The sequence below is a fragment of the Pseudophryne corroboree genome, chromosome 1, assembly GCF_028390025.1.
Source record: "Pseudophryne corroboree isolate aPseCor3 chromosome 1, aPseCor3.hap2, whole genome shotgun sequence".
In the NCBI taxonomy this organism is placed as follows: domain Eukaryota; kingdom Metazoa; phylum Chordata; class Amphibia; order Anura; family Myobatrachidae; genus Pseudophryne; species Pseudophryne corroboree.
In genome coordinates this window covers 1128359007-1128376812 of record NC_086444.1, presented here as the reverse complement: position 1 = coordinate 1128376812, position 17806 = coordinate 1128359007, and the positions used below count along the sequence as shown (strand labels likewise).

The 17806-nt window shown below is 44.9% G+C and overlaps 1 protein-coding gene across 1 annotated transcript in view; it reads left to right on the top strand.

Moving 5' to 3' along the window:
- TMEM128 (transmembrane protein 128) overlaps window positions 1-17555 on the top strand; it is a 31936-nt gene extending 14381 nt beyond the window's left edge. The window contains exons 3-5 of the mRNA XM_063923207.1: window positions 12471-12632; window positions 13616-13725; window positions 16870-17555. Coding sequence (XP_063779277.1) covers window positions 12471-12632; window positions 13616-13715 — 262 coding nt within the window. The 3' untranslated portion in view covers window positions 13716-13725; window positions 16870-17555. The remainder of the gene's footprint in view (window positions 1-12470; window positions 12633-13615; window positions 13726-16869) is intronic.
- Window positions 17556-17806: the final 251 nt, after the last annotated feature.

The window sequence follows — 17806 nt, the reverse complement described above, 5'->3', positions numbered from 1 at the left end:
TGTGTCTTGGCTCTTATGTTTAAAGGTGGCTCATAAAACAGAAAATGGCAGATATGTTTCTAATTAAGTTTGGGGGGAAAATTCAGTCATACTTTTTTTTTTTTTTTTCCGTCCCGCACATTAATAGCAGTATCTGAGCCGAATACAAGTTCTATTTCTGTATGTTACTTATGTATCGCTACCAGTAGTAGCTGGAAAATGTCTCCTTTCACCCCAAAACAGACCAGCCTAAACTTTTCTGGGAGCTGCTTGTCCGGTCTGTTTTTAGCCATTTATTTGGTTTCTAATATTTTCTGGTTTTACTATAGAAGGCTGCATTTAATGGGTGGAATTCAATTGTTTGAAATGTCAGTTGGGTGTCTGTTTTTCCATATCTAATAGACAGGAAAAAACTGACACCCAACCAACTTTTCAAACATTTGAATTCTCCCCAATGACTTCTCTTCACTGAATCAACTCCTTAAGGCGGAATCCAATTAGCCGTGGCCACCAATTAAGTTACCCCGTGCGTTAAAGCAGAGAGGAGGACTTTTCTCTGCAGCGTCAGGATCTGCGAGGCACAGTCAGTAGGAAAAGGAATCGTCTGGGGCTTTAGCATGTGGGGAAACCCATGCTTTCTGCGTTTTACATGTAATGTATGGGTTAGTGTGCGTTAACCCTGTGTTTACCACGGTTTATTGAATAGCTCTAAGCGGGAAACGGGTGTGGTATAAAAGATCTACAGAAATTAAGACAGTCATTAGGTCAACCCCATATGGGTGACATGCATGAAGTTGGCATGGAAAATGTAGACAGTAGAAAAGGTCGATAGCGGCAAAAGGTCAACATGGAAATGGTTGACACACGTTTTGAAAGGTTTTTTTAGGTGTCGTTTTCTCTAACGTCCTAAGTGGATGCTGGGGACTCCGTCAGGACCATGGGGAATAGCGGCTCCGCAGGAGACAGGGCACAAAAATAAAGCTTTAGGATTAGGTGGTGTGTACTGGCTCCTCCCCCTATGACCCTCCTCCAAGCCTCAGTTAGGTTTTTGTGCCCGTCCGAGCAGGGTGCAATCTAGGTGGCTCTCTTAAAGAGCTGCTTAGAAAAGTTTTTTAGGTTTTTTATTTTCAGTGAGTCCTGCTGGCAACAGGCTCACTGCATCGAGGGACTTAGGGGAGAGAATTTCAACTCACCTGCGTGCAGGATGGATTGGATTCTTAGGCTACTGGACACCATTAGCTCCAGAGGGAGTCGGAACACAGGTCTCACCCTGGGGTTCGTCCCGGAGCCGCGCCGCCGACCCCCCTTACAGATGCTGAAGATTGAAGGTCCGGAAACAGGCGGCAGAAGGCTCTTCAGTCTTCATGAAGGTAGCGCACAGCACTGCAGCTGTGCGCCATTGTTGTCACACACTTCACACCAAACGGTCACGGAGGGTGCAGGGCGCTGCTGGGGGCGCCCTGGGCAGCAATATTTTAATACCTTAAGGCAAAAGAATACATCACATATAGCCATTAAGGCTATATGTATGTATTTAACCCATGCCAGTTATCTAAATCTACGGGAGGAAAGCCCGCCGAAATAGGGGGCGGGGCTTATTCTCCTCAGCACACAGCGCCATTTTCCTGCTCAGCTCCGCTGTGAGGAAGGCTCCCAGGACTCTCCCCTGCACTGCACTACAGAAACAGGGTAAAACAGAGAGGGGGGGCATTTTTTGGCGATATATTGGATATATTTAAGTTGCTATAAGGAACAACACTTATATAAGGTTGTTCCCATATATATTATAGCGCTTGGGTGTGTGCTGGCAAACTCTCCCTCTGTCTCCCCAAAGGGCTAGTGGGGTCATGTCTTCGATAAGAGCATTCCCTGTGTGTCTGCTGTGTGTCGGTACGTGTGTGTCGACATGTATGAGGACGATGTTGGCGTGGAGGCAGAGCAATTGCCGATAATGGTGATGTCACCCCCCAGGGAGTCGACACCGGAATGGATGGCTTTGTTTATGGAATTACGTGATAATGTCAGCACATTACAAAAATCAATTGACGACATGAGACGGCCGGCAAACCAGTTAGTACCTGCCCAGGCGTCTCAGACACCGTCAGGGGCTGTAAAGCGCCCTTTACCTCAGTCGGTCGACACAGACACAGACACTGAATCTAGTGTCGACGGTGATGAAACAAACGTATTTTCAAGTAGGGCCACACGTTATATGATCACGGCAATGAAGGAGGCTTTGCATATCTCTGATACTACAAGTACCACAAAAAGGGGTATTATGTGGGGGGTGAAAAAACTACCTGTAGTTTCTCTAACGTCCTAGTGGATGCTGGGGACTCCGTCAGGACCATGGGGGGGATAGCGGGCTCCGCAGGAGACAGGGCACATCTAAAAAGCTTTTTAGGTCACATGGTGTGTACTGGCTCCTCCCCCTATGACCCTCCTCCAAGCCTCAGTTAGGTTTTTGTGCCCGTCCGAGAAGGGTGCAAACTGGATGGCTCTCTTAAGGAGCTGTTTAGTAAAGGTTTTTTTTAGGTTTCTAATCAGTGATTCCTGCTGGCGACAGGATCACTGCAACGAGGGACTTAGGGGAGAGACTTGCAACTCACCTGCGTGCAGGAGGATTGAAGTTTTAGGCTACTGGACACTGAGCTCCAGAGGGAGTCGGAACACAGGTCAGCCTGGGGTTCGTCCCGGAGCCGCGCCGCCGATCCCCCTTACAGACGCTGAAGAAAGACGGCGGAACGGAGGTCCGGAAACAGGCGGCAGAAGACTTCACAGTCTTCAGAGAGGTAGCGCACAGCACTGCAGCTGTGCGCCATTGTTGCTACACGGCTCACTGACACGGTCACGGAGGGTGCAGGGCGCTGCTGGGGGCGCCCTGGGCAGCAATATAAATACCTATTTGGCAAATAAATACATCACATATAGCCATTAAGGCTATATGTATGTATTTAACCCAGGCCAGTTTTCCTAATAACCGGGAGAAAAGCCCGCCGTGAAAGGGGCGGAGCTTATTCTCCTCAGCACTCAGCGCCATTTTCCTGACCGGCTCCGCTGGTGAGGAAGGCTCCCACTCTCCCCTGCACTACAGAAACAGGGTTAAAGAGAAGGGGGGCATAAATTGGCGATATAATTATATATTAAGAGCCCATATATAGAAACAACACCTTCTAGGGTTGTTATATACATTATGGCGCTTTTGGTGTGTGCTGGCAAACTCTCCCTCTGTCTCCCCAAAGGGCTAGTGGGTCCTGTCCTCTATCAGAGCATTCCCTGTATGTGTGTGCTGTAGGTCGGTACGTGTGTGTCGACATGTATGAGGAAAATGTTGGTGAGGAGACGGAGAAAATTGCCTGTAATGGTGATGTCACTCTCTAGGGAGTCGACACCAGAATGGATGGCTTACTTATGGAATTACGTGATAATGTCAACACGCTGCAAGCCGGTTGACGACATGAGACAGCCGGCGGACAAATTAGTATCGGTCCAGGCGTCTCAGACACCGTCAGGGGCTTGTAAAAATGCCCATTTACCTCAGTCGGTCGACAGACACTGACACGGACACTGACCCCAGTGTCGACGGTGAAGAAACAAACGTATTTTTCCTTTAGGGCCACAAGTTACATGTTAAGGGCAATGAAGGAGGTGTTACGTATTTCTGATACCACAAGTACCACAAATAAGGGTATTTTGTAGGGTGGGAATAAACTACTTGTAGTTTTGCCTGAATCAGATAAATTAAATGAAGTGTGTGATGATACGTGGGGTTCCTCCGACAGAAAGTTATGGGCGGTATACCCTTTTTCCCGCCAGTAGTAAGGGCGAGTTGGAAAACACACCTTAGGGTGGACAAGGCGCTCACACGCATATAAAAAACATGGCGTTACCGTTTCCAGATACGGCCGCCCTCAAGGAGCCAGCTGATAGGAAGCTGAAAAATATCATAACAGTATATACACACATACTGGTGTTATACTACGACCAGCAATCGCCTCAGCCTGGATGTGCAGCGCTGAGGGGGCTTGGTCGGATTTCCTGACTGAAAATTTTGATACCCTTGACAGGGACAGGATTTTATTGTCTATAGAGCATTTTAGGGATGCATTTCTATATATGTGTGATGCGCAGAGGCATATTTGCATTCTGGCATCAAAGAGTAAATGTGATGTACATATCTGCCAGACGAAGACACGACAGTGGTCAGGTGAGGCAGATTCCAGACGGCATATGGAAGTATTGCCGTATAAAGGGGCGGTCCATTGGACCTGGTGGCCATGGCAACAGCTGAAAAATCCACCTTTTGTTACCCCGAGTCACATATTGGCAGAAAAGGACACAGTCTTTTCAGTCTCAGTCCTTTCGTCCCCATACGGGCAGGCGGGCGAAGGCCAGTCATATCTGCCCAGGGGGAGAGGAAAGGGAAGAAGACTGCAGCAAGCAGCTCATTCCCAGGAACAGAAGCTCCTCACGGCTTCTGCCAAGTCCGCAGCATAACGCTGGGGCCGTACAAGCGGACTCAGGTGCGGTAGGGGGTCATCTCAAGAGTTTCAGCAACACTCGCAAGGGAACTCCGGGATCCTACATGTAATATCCCAGGTGTACATTGGAAATTCGAGACGTCTCCCCCTCACACAATTCACAGGCTGTATTCCCAGCAGGTGATAATCAAAGTACCCTTCTTACAACAAGGAAGGGGGTAGTATTCCACACTATATTGTGGTACTGAAGCCAACCGGCTCGGTGAGATCTGAAATATTTGAACACTTACATACAAGCGTTCAAATCAAGATGGAGTCACTCGGAGCAGTGATAGCGAACCAGGAAGAAGGGGACGATATGATGTCACTGGATATCAGGGACGTTTACCTACAGGTCCAAATTTGCCCTTCTCACCAAGGGTACTTCAGGTTCCTGGTACAGAACTGTCACTATCAGTTCAGACGCTGCCGTTTGGATGGTCCACGGCGCCCCGGGTCTTTACCAAGGTAATGGCCGGAATGATGATTTTTCTTAAAAGAAACATGGACGCTTTCCTGATAAGGGCAAGGTCCAGAGAACAGTTGGAGGTCGGAGTAGCACTATCTTAAGTAGTTCTACGACAGCACGAGTGGATTCTAAATATTCCAAAATCGCAGCTTTTTCCGACGACACGTCTACTGTTCCTAGGGAAGATTCTGGACACAGTCCAGAAAAACGTGTTTCTCCCAGTGGAGAAAACCAGGGAGTTATCCGAGCTAATCGGGATCCTCCTAAAACCAGGAAAAGTGTCAGTGCATCATTGCACAAGAGTCCTGGTAAAAATGGTGGCTTATTACGAAGCAATTCCATTCGGCAGATTTCCCGCAAGAACTCTTCAGTGGGATCTGCTGGACAAATGGTCCGGATCGCATCCTCAGATGCATCAGCGGATAACCCTATATCCAAGGAAAAGGGTGTCTCTCCTGTGGTGATTACAGAGTGCTCATCTTCTAGAGGGCCGCAGATTCGGCATTCAGGATTGGATGCCGGTGACCACGGAGGCCAGCCTGAGAGGCTGGGGAACAGTCACACAGGGAAAAAATTTCCAGGGAAGTGTGATTAAGTCTGGAGAATTCTCTCCACATAAATAAGCTTAGAGCAAATTTATAATGCTCTAAACTTAGCTAGACCTCTGCTTCAAGGTCAGCCGGTATTGATCCAGTGGGATAACATCACGGCAGTCGCCCACGTAAACAGAAGGGCGGCACAAGAAGCAGGAGGGCAGTGAAAACTGCAAGGATTTTTCGCTAGGAGGAAAATCATGTGATAGCACTGTCAGCAGTGTTCTTTCCGGGAGTGGACGACTGGGAAGCAGACTTCCTCAGCAGGCATGACTTCCACCCGGGAGAGTGGAAACTTCATAGGGAAGTTTTTCAACATGATTGTGGACCGTTGGCAAAGACCAAAGGTGGACATGATGGCGTCCCGCCCGAACAAAAACGGGACAGGTATTCCGCCAGGTCATGAGACCTTCAGGCGATAGCTGCGGATGTTCTGGTAACACCGTGGGTGTACCAGTCTGTGTATGTGTTCCCTCCTCTGTTTCTCATAACCAGGGTATTGAGAATTATAAGACATAGAGGAGTATGAACTATACTAGTGGCTCCGGATTGGCCAAGAGGGACTTGGTACCCGGAACTTCAAGAAATGCTCACAGAGGACTAAGGGCCTGGGGAGCTAAGAAGGGACTTGATTCAGCAAGTACCATGTCTATTCCAAGACTTACCGCGGCTGCGTTTGACGGCATGGCGGTTGAATGCCGGATCCTGAGGGGAGAAGGCATTCCATAAGAGGTCATACCTACCCTGGTCAAAGCCAGGAAGGAGGTGACCGCACAACGTCATCACCACATGTGGTGAAAATATGTTGCGTGGGTGAGGCCAGGAAGGCTCCACGACGGAAATTCAACTAGGTCGATTTCTACACTTCCTGAAAACAGGAGTGTTTTGGACCTCAAATTGGGGTTCATTAACATTTAAATTTCGGCCCTGTAGATTTTCTTCCAGAAAGAATTGACTTCAGTTCCTGAAGTCCAGATTGTAAAGGATGTATTGCATATACAGCTTTTTTGTGCCCCTAGGGGCACCGTGAGATCTCAACATAGTGTTGGGATTTCTTAAAATCATATTGGTTTGAACCGCTCAAATCTGTGGATTTGAAATATCTCACATGGAAAGTGACCATGCTGTTGACAAATATCTCACATGGGAAGTGACCATGTTGTTAGCCCTGGCCTCGGCCAGGCGTTTGTCAGAATGGGCGGCTTTGTCTTACAAAAGCCCATATTAAAATTTTCCATTTGAACAGGACAGAACTGGGACTCGTCTCCAGTTTTCTTCATGAAGGGGTGTCAGCGTTTTCACCTGAAACAACCTCTTGTGGTGCCTGCGGCTACTAGGGACTTGGAGGACTCCAAGTTACTAGACGTGGTCAGGGCCCTAAAAATATATATATATATATATAGTTAGGACGGCTGGAGTCAGAAAGTCTGACTTGCTGTTTATACTGTATACACCCAACAAGCTGGGTGCTCATGCTTCTAAGCAGTCTATTGCACGCTGGATTTGTAGTACAATTCAGCTTGCACATTCTGTGGCAGGCCTGCCACAGCCAAAATCTGTAAAAGCCCATTGCACACGAAAAGTGGGCTCATCTTGGGCGGCTGCCCGAGGGGTCTCGGCTTTACAACTTTGCCGAGCAGCTACTTGGTCAGGGGCAAACACGTTTGCTAAATTCTACAAATTTGATACCCTGGCTGAGGAGGACCTGGAGTTCTCTCATTCGGTGCTGCAGAGTCATCCGCACTCTCCCGCCCGTTTGGGAGCTTTGGTATAATCCCCATGGTCCTGACGGAGTCCCCAGCATCCACTAGGACGTTAGAGAAAATAAGAATTTACTTACCGATAATTCTATTTCTCGTAGTCCGTAGTGGATGCTGGGCGCCCATCCCAAGTGCGGATTGTCTACAATGCTTGTACATAGTTATTGTTACAAAAATCGGGTTATTACTATTGTTGTGAGCCATCTTTTCGGAGGCTACTTCGTTTTGTTATCATACTGTTAACTGGGTTCAGATCACAAGTTGTACGGTGTGATTGGTGTGGCTGGTATGAGTCTTACCCGGGATTCAAGATCCTTCCTTATTGTGTACGCTCGTCCGGGCACAGTACCTAACTGAGGCTTGGAGGAGGGTCATAGGGGGAGGAGCCAGTACACACCATGTGACCTAAAAAGCTTTTTAGATGTGCCCTGTCTCCTGCGGAGCCCGCTATCCCCCCCATGGTCCTGACGGAGTCCCCAGCATCCACTACGGACTACGAGAAATAGAATTATCGGTAAGTAAATTCTTATTTTTTCCTGAATCAGATGAATTAAATGATGTATGTGATGAAGCGTGGGTTAACCCAGATAGAAAAATGCTAATTTCAAAAAAGTTATTAGCATTATACCCTTTCCCGCCAGAGATTAGGGCGCGCTGGGAAACACCCCCTAGGGTGGATAAGGCGCTCACACGCTTATCAAAACAAGTGGCGTTACCGTCTCCTGATACGGCCGCCCTCAAGGATCCAGCAGATAGGAGACTGGAAACTACCCTAAAAAGTATATACACACATACTGGTGTTATACTGCGACCGGCCATCGCCTCAGCCTGGATGTGCAGTGCTGGGGTCGTCTGGTTGGAGTCCCTGACTGAAAATATTGATACCCTGGATAGGGACAGTATTTTATTGACTATAGAGCAATTAAAGGATGCTTTCCTTTATATGCGAGATGCGCAGAGAGATATTTGCACTCTGGCGTCGAGAGTAAATGCGATGTCCATATCTGCCAGAAGGAGTTTATGGACGCGACAGTGGTCAGGTGATGCGGATTCCAAACGACATATGGAAGTATTGCCGTATAAAGGGGAGGAATTATTTGGCGTCGGTCTATCGGATCTGGTGGCCACGGCAACTGCCGGAAAATCCACCTTTTTACCTCAGACCCCCTCCCAACAGAAAAAGACACCGTCTTTTCAGCCGCAGTCCTTTCGGTCCTATAAGAACAAGCGGACAAAAGGACAGTCATATCTGCCTCGGGGCAGAGGAAGGGGTAAGAGAGGGCAGCAAGCAGCCCCTGCCCAGGAACAGAAGCCCTCCCAGGGTTCTGCAAAGCCCTCAGCATGACGCTGGGGCCTTACAAGCGGACTCAGGAACGGTGGGGGGTCGACTCAAGAATTTCAGCGCACAGTGGGCTTGCTCACAGGTGGACCCCTGGATTCTGCAGGTAGTATCTCAGGGTTACAGGTTGGAATTCGAGAAGTCTCCCCCTCGCCGGTTCCTAAAGTCTGCTTTGCCAACGTCTCCCTCAGACAGGGCGACGGTATTGGAAGCCATTCACAAGCTGTTTGCTCAGCAGGTGATAGTCAAGGTACCCATCCTACAACAGGGAAAGGGGTATTACTCCACGCTATTGTGGTACCGAAGCCGGACGGCTCGGTAAGACCTATTCTAAATCTGAAATCTTTGAACCTGTACATACAAAAATTCAAGTTCAAGATGGAGTCACTCAGAGCAGTGATAGCGAATCTGGAAGAAGGGGACTTTATGGTGTCCCTGGACATAAAGGATGCTTACCTGCATGTCCCAATTTGCCCTTCACATCAAGGGTACCTCAGGTTCGTGGTGCAAAACTGTCATTATCAGTTTCAGACGCTGCCGTTTGGATTGTCCACGGCACCTCGGGTCTTTACCAAGGTAATGGCCGAAATGATGATTCTTCTGCGAAGAAGAGGCGTATTAATTATCCCTTACTTGGACGATCTCCTGATAAGGGCAAGGTCCAGAGAACAGCTGGAGGACGGAGTAGCACTAACCCAAGTAGTGCTGCAACAACACGGGTGGATTCTGAATTTTCCAAAATCTCAGTTGACCCCGACAACACGTCTGCTGTTCCTGGGAATGATTCTGGACACGGTACAGAAAAAGGTGTTTCTTCCGGAGGAGAAAGCCAGGGAGTTATCCGAACTTGTCAGGAACCTCCTAAAACCAGGGACAGTGTCTGTGCATCAATGCACAAGAGTCCTGGGAAAGATGGTGGCTTCTTACAAAGCGATTCCATTCGGCAGATTCCACGCACGAACTTTTCAGTGGGATCTGCTGGACAAATGGTCCGGATCGCATCTGCAGATGCATCAGCGGATAACCTTATCGCCACGGACAAGGGTGTCTCTTCTGTGGTGGTTGCAGAGTGCTCATCTGTTAGAGGGCCGCAGATTCGGCATACAGGACTGGGTCCTGGTGACCACGGATGCCAGTCTGAGAGGCTGGGGAGCGGTCACACAAGGAAGAAACTTCCAGGGAGTATGGTCAAGCCTGGAGATGTCTCTTCACATAAATATACTGGAGCTAAGAGCGATTTACAATGCTCTAAGTCTGGCAAAACCCCTGCTTCAGGGTCAGCCGGTGTTGATCCAGTCGGACAACATCACGGCAGTCGCCCATGTAAACAGACAGGGCAGCACAAGAAGCAGGACAGCAATGGCAGAAGCTGCAAGGATTCTTCGCTGGGCGGAAGATCATGTGATAGCACTGTCAGCAGTATTCATTCCGGGAGTGGACAACTGGGAAGCAGACTTCCTCAGCAGACACGATCTACACCCGGGAGAGTGGGGACTTCATCCAGAAGTCTTCCACATGATTGTGAACCGTTGGGAAAAACCAATGGTGGATATGATGGCGTCCCGCCTCAACAAAAAACTGGACAGGTATTGCGCCAGGTCAAGAGATCCTCAGGCAATAGCTGTGGACGCTCTGGTAACACCGTGGGTGTTCCAGTCAGTGTATGTGTTCCCTCCTCTGCCTCTCATACCAAAAGTACTGAGAATTATACGGCAGAAGGGAGTAAGAACGATACTAGTGGCTCCGGATTGGCCAAGAAGAACTTGGTACCCGGAACTTCAAGAGATGCTCACGGAGGATCCGTGGCCTCTACCTCTAAGACGGGACCTGCTTCAGCAGGGACCGTGTCTATTCCAAGACTTACCGCGGCTGCGTTTGACGGCATGGCGGTTGAACGCCGAATTCTAAAGGAAAAAGGCATTCCGGAAGAGGTCATTCCTACACTGGTAAAAGCCAGGAAGGAGGTGACTGCACAACATTATCACCGCATTTGGAGAAAATATGTTGCGTGGTGTGAGGCCAGGAAGGCCCCCACGGAGGAATTTCAACTGGGTCGATTCCTACATTTCCTGCAAACAGGATTGTCTATGGGCCTCAAATTGGGGTCCATTAAGGTTCAAATTTCGGCCCTGTCGATTTTCTTCCAGAAAGAATTGGCTTCAGTTCCTGAAGTCCAGACTTTTGTAAAAGGAGTACTACATATACAGCCCCCGGTTGTGCCCCCAGTGGCACCGTGGGATCTTAATGTAGTCTTGGATTTTCTCAAATCCCATTGGTTTGAGCTGCTCAAATCGGTGGAGCTGAAGTATCTCACATGGAAAGTAACCATGCTACTGGCCCTGGCTTCAGCCAGGAGAGTATCAGAATTGGCGGCTTTATCATATAAGAGCCCATATCTGATTTTTCCATACGGACAGGGCAGAACTGCGGACGCGTCCTCATTTTCTGCCTAAGGTGGTGTCAGCGTTTCACCTGAACCAGCCTATTGTGGTGCCTGCGGCTACTAACGAGTTGGAGGATTCCAAGTTGTTGGACGTGGTCCAGGCATTGAAAATATATATTTCAAGAACGGCGGGAGTCAGAAAGTCTGACTCACTGCTTATATTGTATGCACCCAACAAGATGGGTGCTCCTGCTTCTAAGCAGACGATTGCTCGTTGGATTTGTAGCACAATTCAACTTGCACATTCTGTGGCAGGCTTGCCACAACCTAAATCTGTCAAGGCCCATTCCACAAGGAAAGTGGGCTCATCCTGGGCGGCTGCCCGGGGAGTCTCGGCATTACAACTCTGCCGAGCTGCTACTTGGTCAGGGGCAAACACGTTTGCAAAATTCTACAAATTTGATACCCTGGCTGAGGAGGACCTTGAGTTCTCTCATTCGGTGCTGCAGAGTCATCCGCACTCTCCCGCCCGTTTGGGAGCTTTGGTATAATCCCCATGGTCCTGACGGAGTCCCCAGCATCCACTTAGGACGTTAGAGAAAATAAGAATTTACTTACCGATAATTCTATTTCTCGTAGTCCGTAGTGGATGCTGGGCGCCCATCCCAAGTGCGGATTGTCTACAATACTTGTACATAGTTATTGTTACAAAAAAATCGGGTTGTTATTTGTTGTGAGCCGTCTGTTCAGAGGCTCCTACGTTTGTCATACTGTTAACTGGGTTCAGATCACAAGTTATACGGTGTGATTGGTGTGGCTGGTATGAGTCTTACCCGGGGTTCAATATCCTTCCTTATTGTGTACGCTCGTCCGGGCACTGTATCCTAACTGAGGCTTGGAGGAGGGTCATAGGGGGAGGAGCCAGTACACACCACCTAATCCTAAAGCTTTATTTTTGTGCCCTGTCTCCTGCGGAGCCGCTATTCCCCATGGTCCTGACGGAGTCCCCAGCATCCACTACGGACTACGAGAAATAGAATTATCGGTAAGTAAATTCTTATTTTCTATGTTTCATTATTTGTGACCCTAATTATAAAAATAGTTAACTCCAAAAATCTTATGTCGACCATTGTGGGGTCAACCTTTTGACCTAATGCATGTTGGCATATTGACTATTTGTCTAGGCATTGTAGATCTATCATACGGATGCTGCGCGGAACCCGCATTATCCCCTGTGTGACAAACAGTGCAGTGAATTGGATTCCCCGGTAGTATCTGAATTTATACCAGCACAACATAAAAAAAACATTTATTATTTCATAAAAACAATGCAGAAACAACGTATACATTTAATATATGCTAATATCGATATGTATTTAGCATAAGTAGGCACTGTGGCATGCAATGCTTTGTGTTTTGTCTTACAGCTTGTGGCTCCTTGTTGGTGCCTTGTCACTGGTCGTCAGTCTTTCCATAGCACTTTACTGCATCGTTTATCTTGAATGGCGGTGTGGGATTTGTGATTATGACGCTAAGTATCCAGCTCTTGTTCCCATCGCTATTGTAACATTCCTAGTGGCAGCAGTCTGGTGAGTTTCACTTTTTATATTTCCATAGAAAATGATCTCGTAAGATCATGATGTTCTAAGGCACAGGTTCTCAAACTCGGTCCTCAGGACCCCACACAGTGCATGTTTTGCAGGTCTCCTCACAGAATCACAAGTGAAATAATTAGCTCCACCTGCGGACCTTTTAAAATGTGTCAGTGAGTAATTAATGCACCTGTGCACCTGCTGGGTTACCTACAAAACATGCGCTGTGTGGGGTCCTGAGGACCGAGTTTGAGAACCCCTGTTCTAAGGTAAACATTTTAGTCAGGGAGTGTTAAAGCTGTGTGTGAAACGCCTGCAATCCGGCCCAGTGACCGGACCACAGTTTGGATGTCAGAGTGGCCCTCTCGTCAGTCTGTGAGCAATTAGTGGAGCGTGCTAAAGGGGGTTGTCCCAGAAATAATGATGGTGACAGAAAGGCAGGAGGTCATAGCAGAGGCTCCTGCTGGACTATCAGCTTTACAGCCCATGCTCAGTGTGGGATCATAGCAGGTATCTGCCCTTACAGACAACTTTCCATAGTGCCCATTCTACTCTCCCTGCTGCCCACTCTACTGTGTATAAGTGAGGTAAAAGTTGGTCACCTCATTTCCATTGGAGACACTGGGAGGATGTGAACGTGAACTGGGGGCAATACCAGGATTGCATAATGTGAACTGGGGCCACAATCTTAATATTTTTTTTTTTTTTTTTAAGATAAAATCTCTCCTTAAAATACTTTAGGGTTTGCCTTTAGAATTTTAGCATCTTGTTTGGCGTCAGATAGTTGGACAATGCTGAGATCTCTGGCTTATGAGCAAAATTTAGTGGCCCCTTTGTTCAAAGTGATTTTATTAATATGGCACTCCAAGAAAAAAGTTTGGATGCCTTTATTCTAGTATATACCAATGATGTGTTTTCAGTATAATACTTAACTTTGTTACATAATATCTGTTTTTGGTTTGCTTTTTGCTTGTTTGCAGCATCAACGTTTCTCTATGGCCGGTGTGGTCATTCCTTACTCCGGTGATACTGTTTACTCAGTTTATGGGATTTGTGATGCTGGTGTCTCTTCTTGGATGAGCGTGTGGTGGTAAGGCCTCTTCTATAACCAGCACTGCCTAATCTTTATGAAAGCTGAGCACTATAACATCCAATTTAAGGTGCAATGATGATTAACATTACATTTACTATATTTATCATTATTTTATAGTCCTGACATATCCAGCAGCACTTTGCAATCTCTGGATACAGTGAAAAATGGAGCAGGAGAGTTCCCTGCTCTGCAAAGCTTTCAATCTAAAACGTTTGCTGAGATGAAAGTGAAAATTGAATAAAAAAAATAATTATAATTAACATCAGTGTGTCTAGGGTTCTAAACGGTTACCTCATCTAGTGTTTTATTATCTGTTTATTCTGTGTCTGTGTGAGCAAGTTGCCTGCACCGTCTTCCGCTGTCACGAAAGGTGAATTTGCTGTAAAAAAAACTAATTTTACAGCTTTCTCCGTGGCACATATTCAAAAAGCCAAATTTGTGCGGGGAAACTTACCATGGCTGTCGCAATCTATTTTTTAAATTAACGCTGATATAAACGCTCCTGATTTCCGCGCTATCCAATTGAGAAAAATTGATAATGATAATTGTTCCTTCAAAATAATAGAGAAAAAAAAATGGCCAAATTAGCCTGTACCCTGATTTTTTTTTTTTAAAGTAATGTAACAGTGTAGATGTTGATTACTGTCCCAAAGAAAAATAATTTGTGCTGTTAAAATGCTTTGGATTTGTAAAGTTTTTTTTTTAAAGTATTTTTTAAAGTAAAAAAAAAAAAAATGATATAAAGCTAACTTTTTTGGTTTAAATACAAACCAAATGTTCCAAAAAAGTAGAAAAAAAGGTGGTTTGGGAGTAATTTGCATCCACTTTAATTATTTTTTTGTTTAAATAAATCAATATGGGGTGCATAAAAAAATCAAAAAGCCTGTGCCGTAGGAACATTTTTAATTTTGGTTGCATTTGGATATGCCCCCTAATGTATTACTTTTATTTGTTTCTTTTATGTTTTAAAGTGCCATCTAAAAAAAAAAAAAAAAAATCAGTAAAAGTTAACATACTACCTTATAATCTGAAATGGGCAGATACTTATATCTCTTAGGGATTCGCCTTCCTAGAAATATCTATGATTTATATACCATTAATATAAAAAGTACTATTGATACAGTCCTTAAGGAGTTAGACGGTTGGCAACATTTACGGTTATCTTACCTGGGAAGAGCCAACCTTATAAAGATGCTTACCTTCCCGAAGCTGCTATACCCTATTCAGGTTCTGCCACTTGTGTTTACTAAGACGGATCTTAAACGAATTGATGCGGCTTTCCGACAATTTATTTGGAAAAAAACAAAACCTCACCTTAGTCTCCGATTGTTACAAAGAACTAAATCTGGAGGTATTCATTTTCCAAATATGGAAATCTATAATTATGCTGCTGTATGTAGACATATTAAGGATTGGATTTCACATTCTGAATTATATTCTAATTATTTAGTGGAACAGTCCTTCCTTACCAATATAGATTTGGTCTGTTTTTTACATTTTCATAAATCTGACATCCCAACAGAAATATTAGACAACCCTCTCTTAATGTCAGCATGGTCAGTTTGGCATACGATCCGCAATAAATGGAGACTTAACGTCTCATACTCTATGTTTCTCCCTTGGCTTGGCAATGTGAGCTTTCAACACGGTTTGGCTTCTGCTCCCTTTACTTTATGGGCCCAACAGGGGCTTACTACAATTCGTCAGCTTACTGATGCAACCACAAAACATACTCTTACTTTTTCTCAGGCTCAATCTAAATTTTCTTTTTTACAAACTCATAATTTTGCCTTTATGCAAGCACAACATTATGTCTCCAAAATGACTTCCTATCTTTCTCCCATGGACTGGACGAACCAATTGGATATTGCCTTTCAATCTTTATTCAATGCTAGAGGAGCTATTTCTATGTTTTATAAAATATTACGAACACCGTATTATGAAGGCCACTACGACACAGGCATTACTAGATGGCAGAGACACTTTCCTGATCTTAGTGAAGCAACCATTCTAAAAGCGCTTTTATATTCCAGTCGTACCCTCCCAGCCATTATGTACCAGGAAATGTTCTTCAAAAATTTTTACAGGGGATACCTATCACCTTCTCGCTGTCAGTTGATGGGGTTGTCTTCCGGTTCGACATGTTCAAAGTGCACTCGACCTGAGGCTACTCTTTTTCACTGTTTGTGGGATTGTACTCATTAAAAAATTCTGGCTTCAAATAAAACAATTCGCCATTTAAGATTTAGTTAATTTTCTACCTTTGTCCCCTGAGTGGGCCATTTTTGGCATACTGACAACCACTTCTAGAATATCTCCGGGTTGTCGCAAGCTATTGTTAATTATATCAGCTGTGGCGAAAAAATGTATCTTACAGCAATGGATACATTCATCTCCTCCTTCCTTACAAATGTTTAAAGATAAACTTTTTCACGTGTTTAAAATGGATTGGATGGAGACTTCATTACATAAAGAACAACGCATTGAGACATTTTTTGAGGTCTGGGAATCCTTTATTGATACTTTAAACATTTCAACAAAGACTCAGATTCATAATTGTTTTCGTACAACTCTATGGTATGAATGCAATATTTCTATCTGAACCCCCCATTCGATTGAGTTAACATCCTCCCCCCCCCCCCCCCCCTTTTTTTTTTTTTTTTTTTTTTGGTGTTGCAGGGCTACAGGCGACCCCTTCCCTCTCCTCTTTTCTTTACATCATACATCCTTTCTTTCTTCTTGTCCTACTCTTCTATATCTTCTTCTCCTCTTCTTTTCTTCTTTCTCTTTATTCTCTTCCTTGGAAGATTACTTTCTTCCTGATTGATAATATACCGTTTTGATACTTTATGGATTCTATAATTTGGATAGAACATTTTGTATTACAGTCATTTTCCACTATATTGTTTATTTACTTATTATTCCAATTACTGCTTTATTGGCATTGTAACGAAAATGTATACAAGGAAAATTGAAAATAAAAACATTTTTGAAAAAAAAAAAACATACTACCTTAAATTAGTTTCATTTAAATTAAAATTTAAATTAAATGATACATAGTTTAGATTATGTACAAATCAGTAATTTAATTTAATTATTTGTTTACAGCTATTTCAATGTGTTTTTTTTTTCCTTCCCTAGTTTTGATACTGGACATTGGGCTGATTATCATTAATAGAACTGCGCAGATCTATTCCTGGATATACATCCATTCTTAGCATTTAACATATGAAGAGAGAAAAGATATCTGTTCTTGGGAAACAGTGCATGGGTGCTAGCTGTGCACAAAATCATGTTAATGGTATATCGTTTGCTGTAATAAAGCTTAGGTGATTTTGAAGGTGTGTAACATACTCATAATACTGCGTGATAATACTGTTAAGTCAACCATATCCAAAGGAATATGGAATGCTGCCAGGAAAGAAGGATTTGTGACAAGTACATTTGTGTCACAAAGCCCATTAAAAGTTCAATTAATATGGCTTTAACTTGCTATGGCTTTACATTTCAGTATGACCCGCACTAGAAATTGTGACATGTCGTTAATGACTTACTGAGGCTGGAAGTAGAAACCGCAAAACTCCCCACTATGGAAATAATTGTACCAGAAACAAAACTGTAAACTATGTTCCTTTAACTATATTTAAAATTTTTATTTTCTTTAATATCAATATTAACGGACTATTTCGAATATTTTAATTTTTGGGATTATGTGACTCTACGGACACTGGTATAATATCAGAATCTAGAAAGGATGATGGGGTTTGATATGCAATTGAATCTGTTTTCAGAGTTTGAAATAAATATATTTTTATTTTGCTACTAAAGTGTGTTTGTTGCTTAATATATAAGGGTTCTTTATGATTTGATGATGGACGGGATGCTGGCTGTCAGTATACCAACAGCGGTGTCCCGTCCCGTCCCATCAGCATCCCGACAGCCCCCCATTAAGGGCTTTAACTCACCTTTTCCCTACCATAACCCTCCCTTGGCGTGCTTAACAGTAACCATCCCCGCTTGATGCCTAATACTAACCTCCCCCTCTAAGTGCCTAAACCTAGCCTTCCCTCCCCGGTCC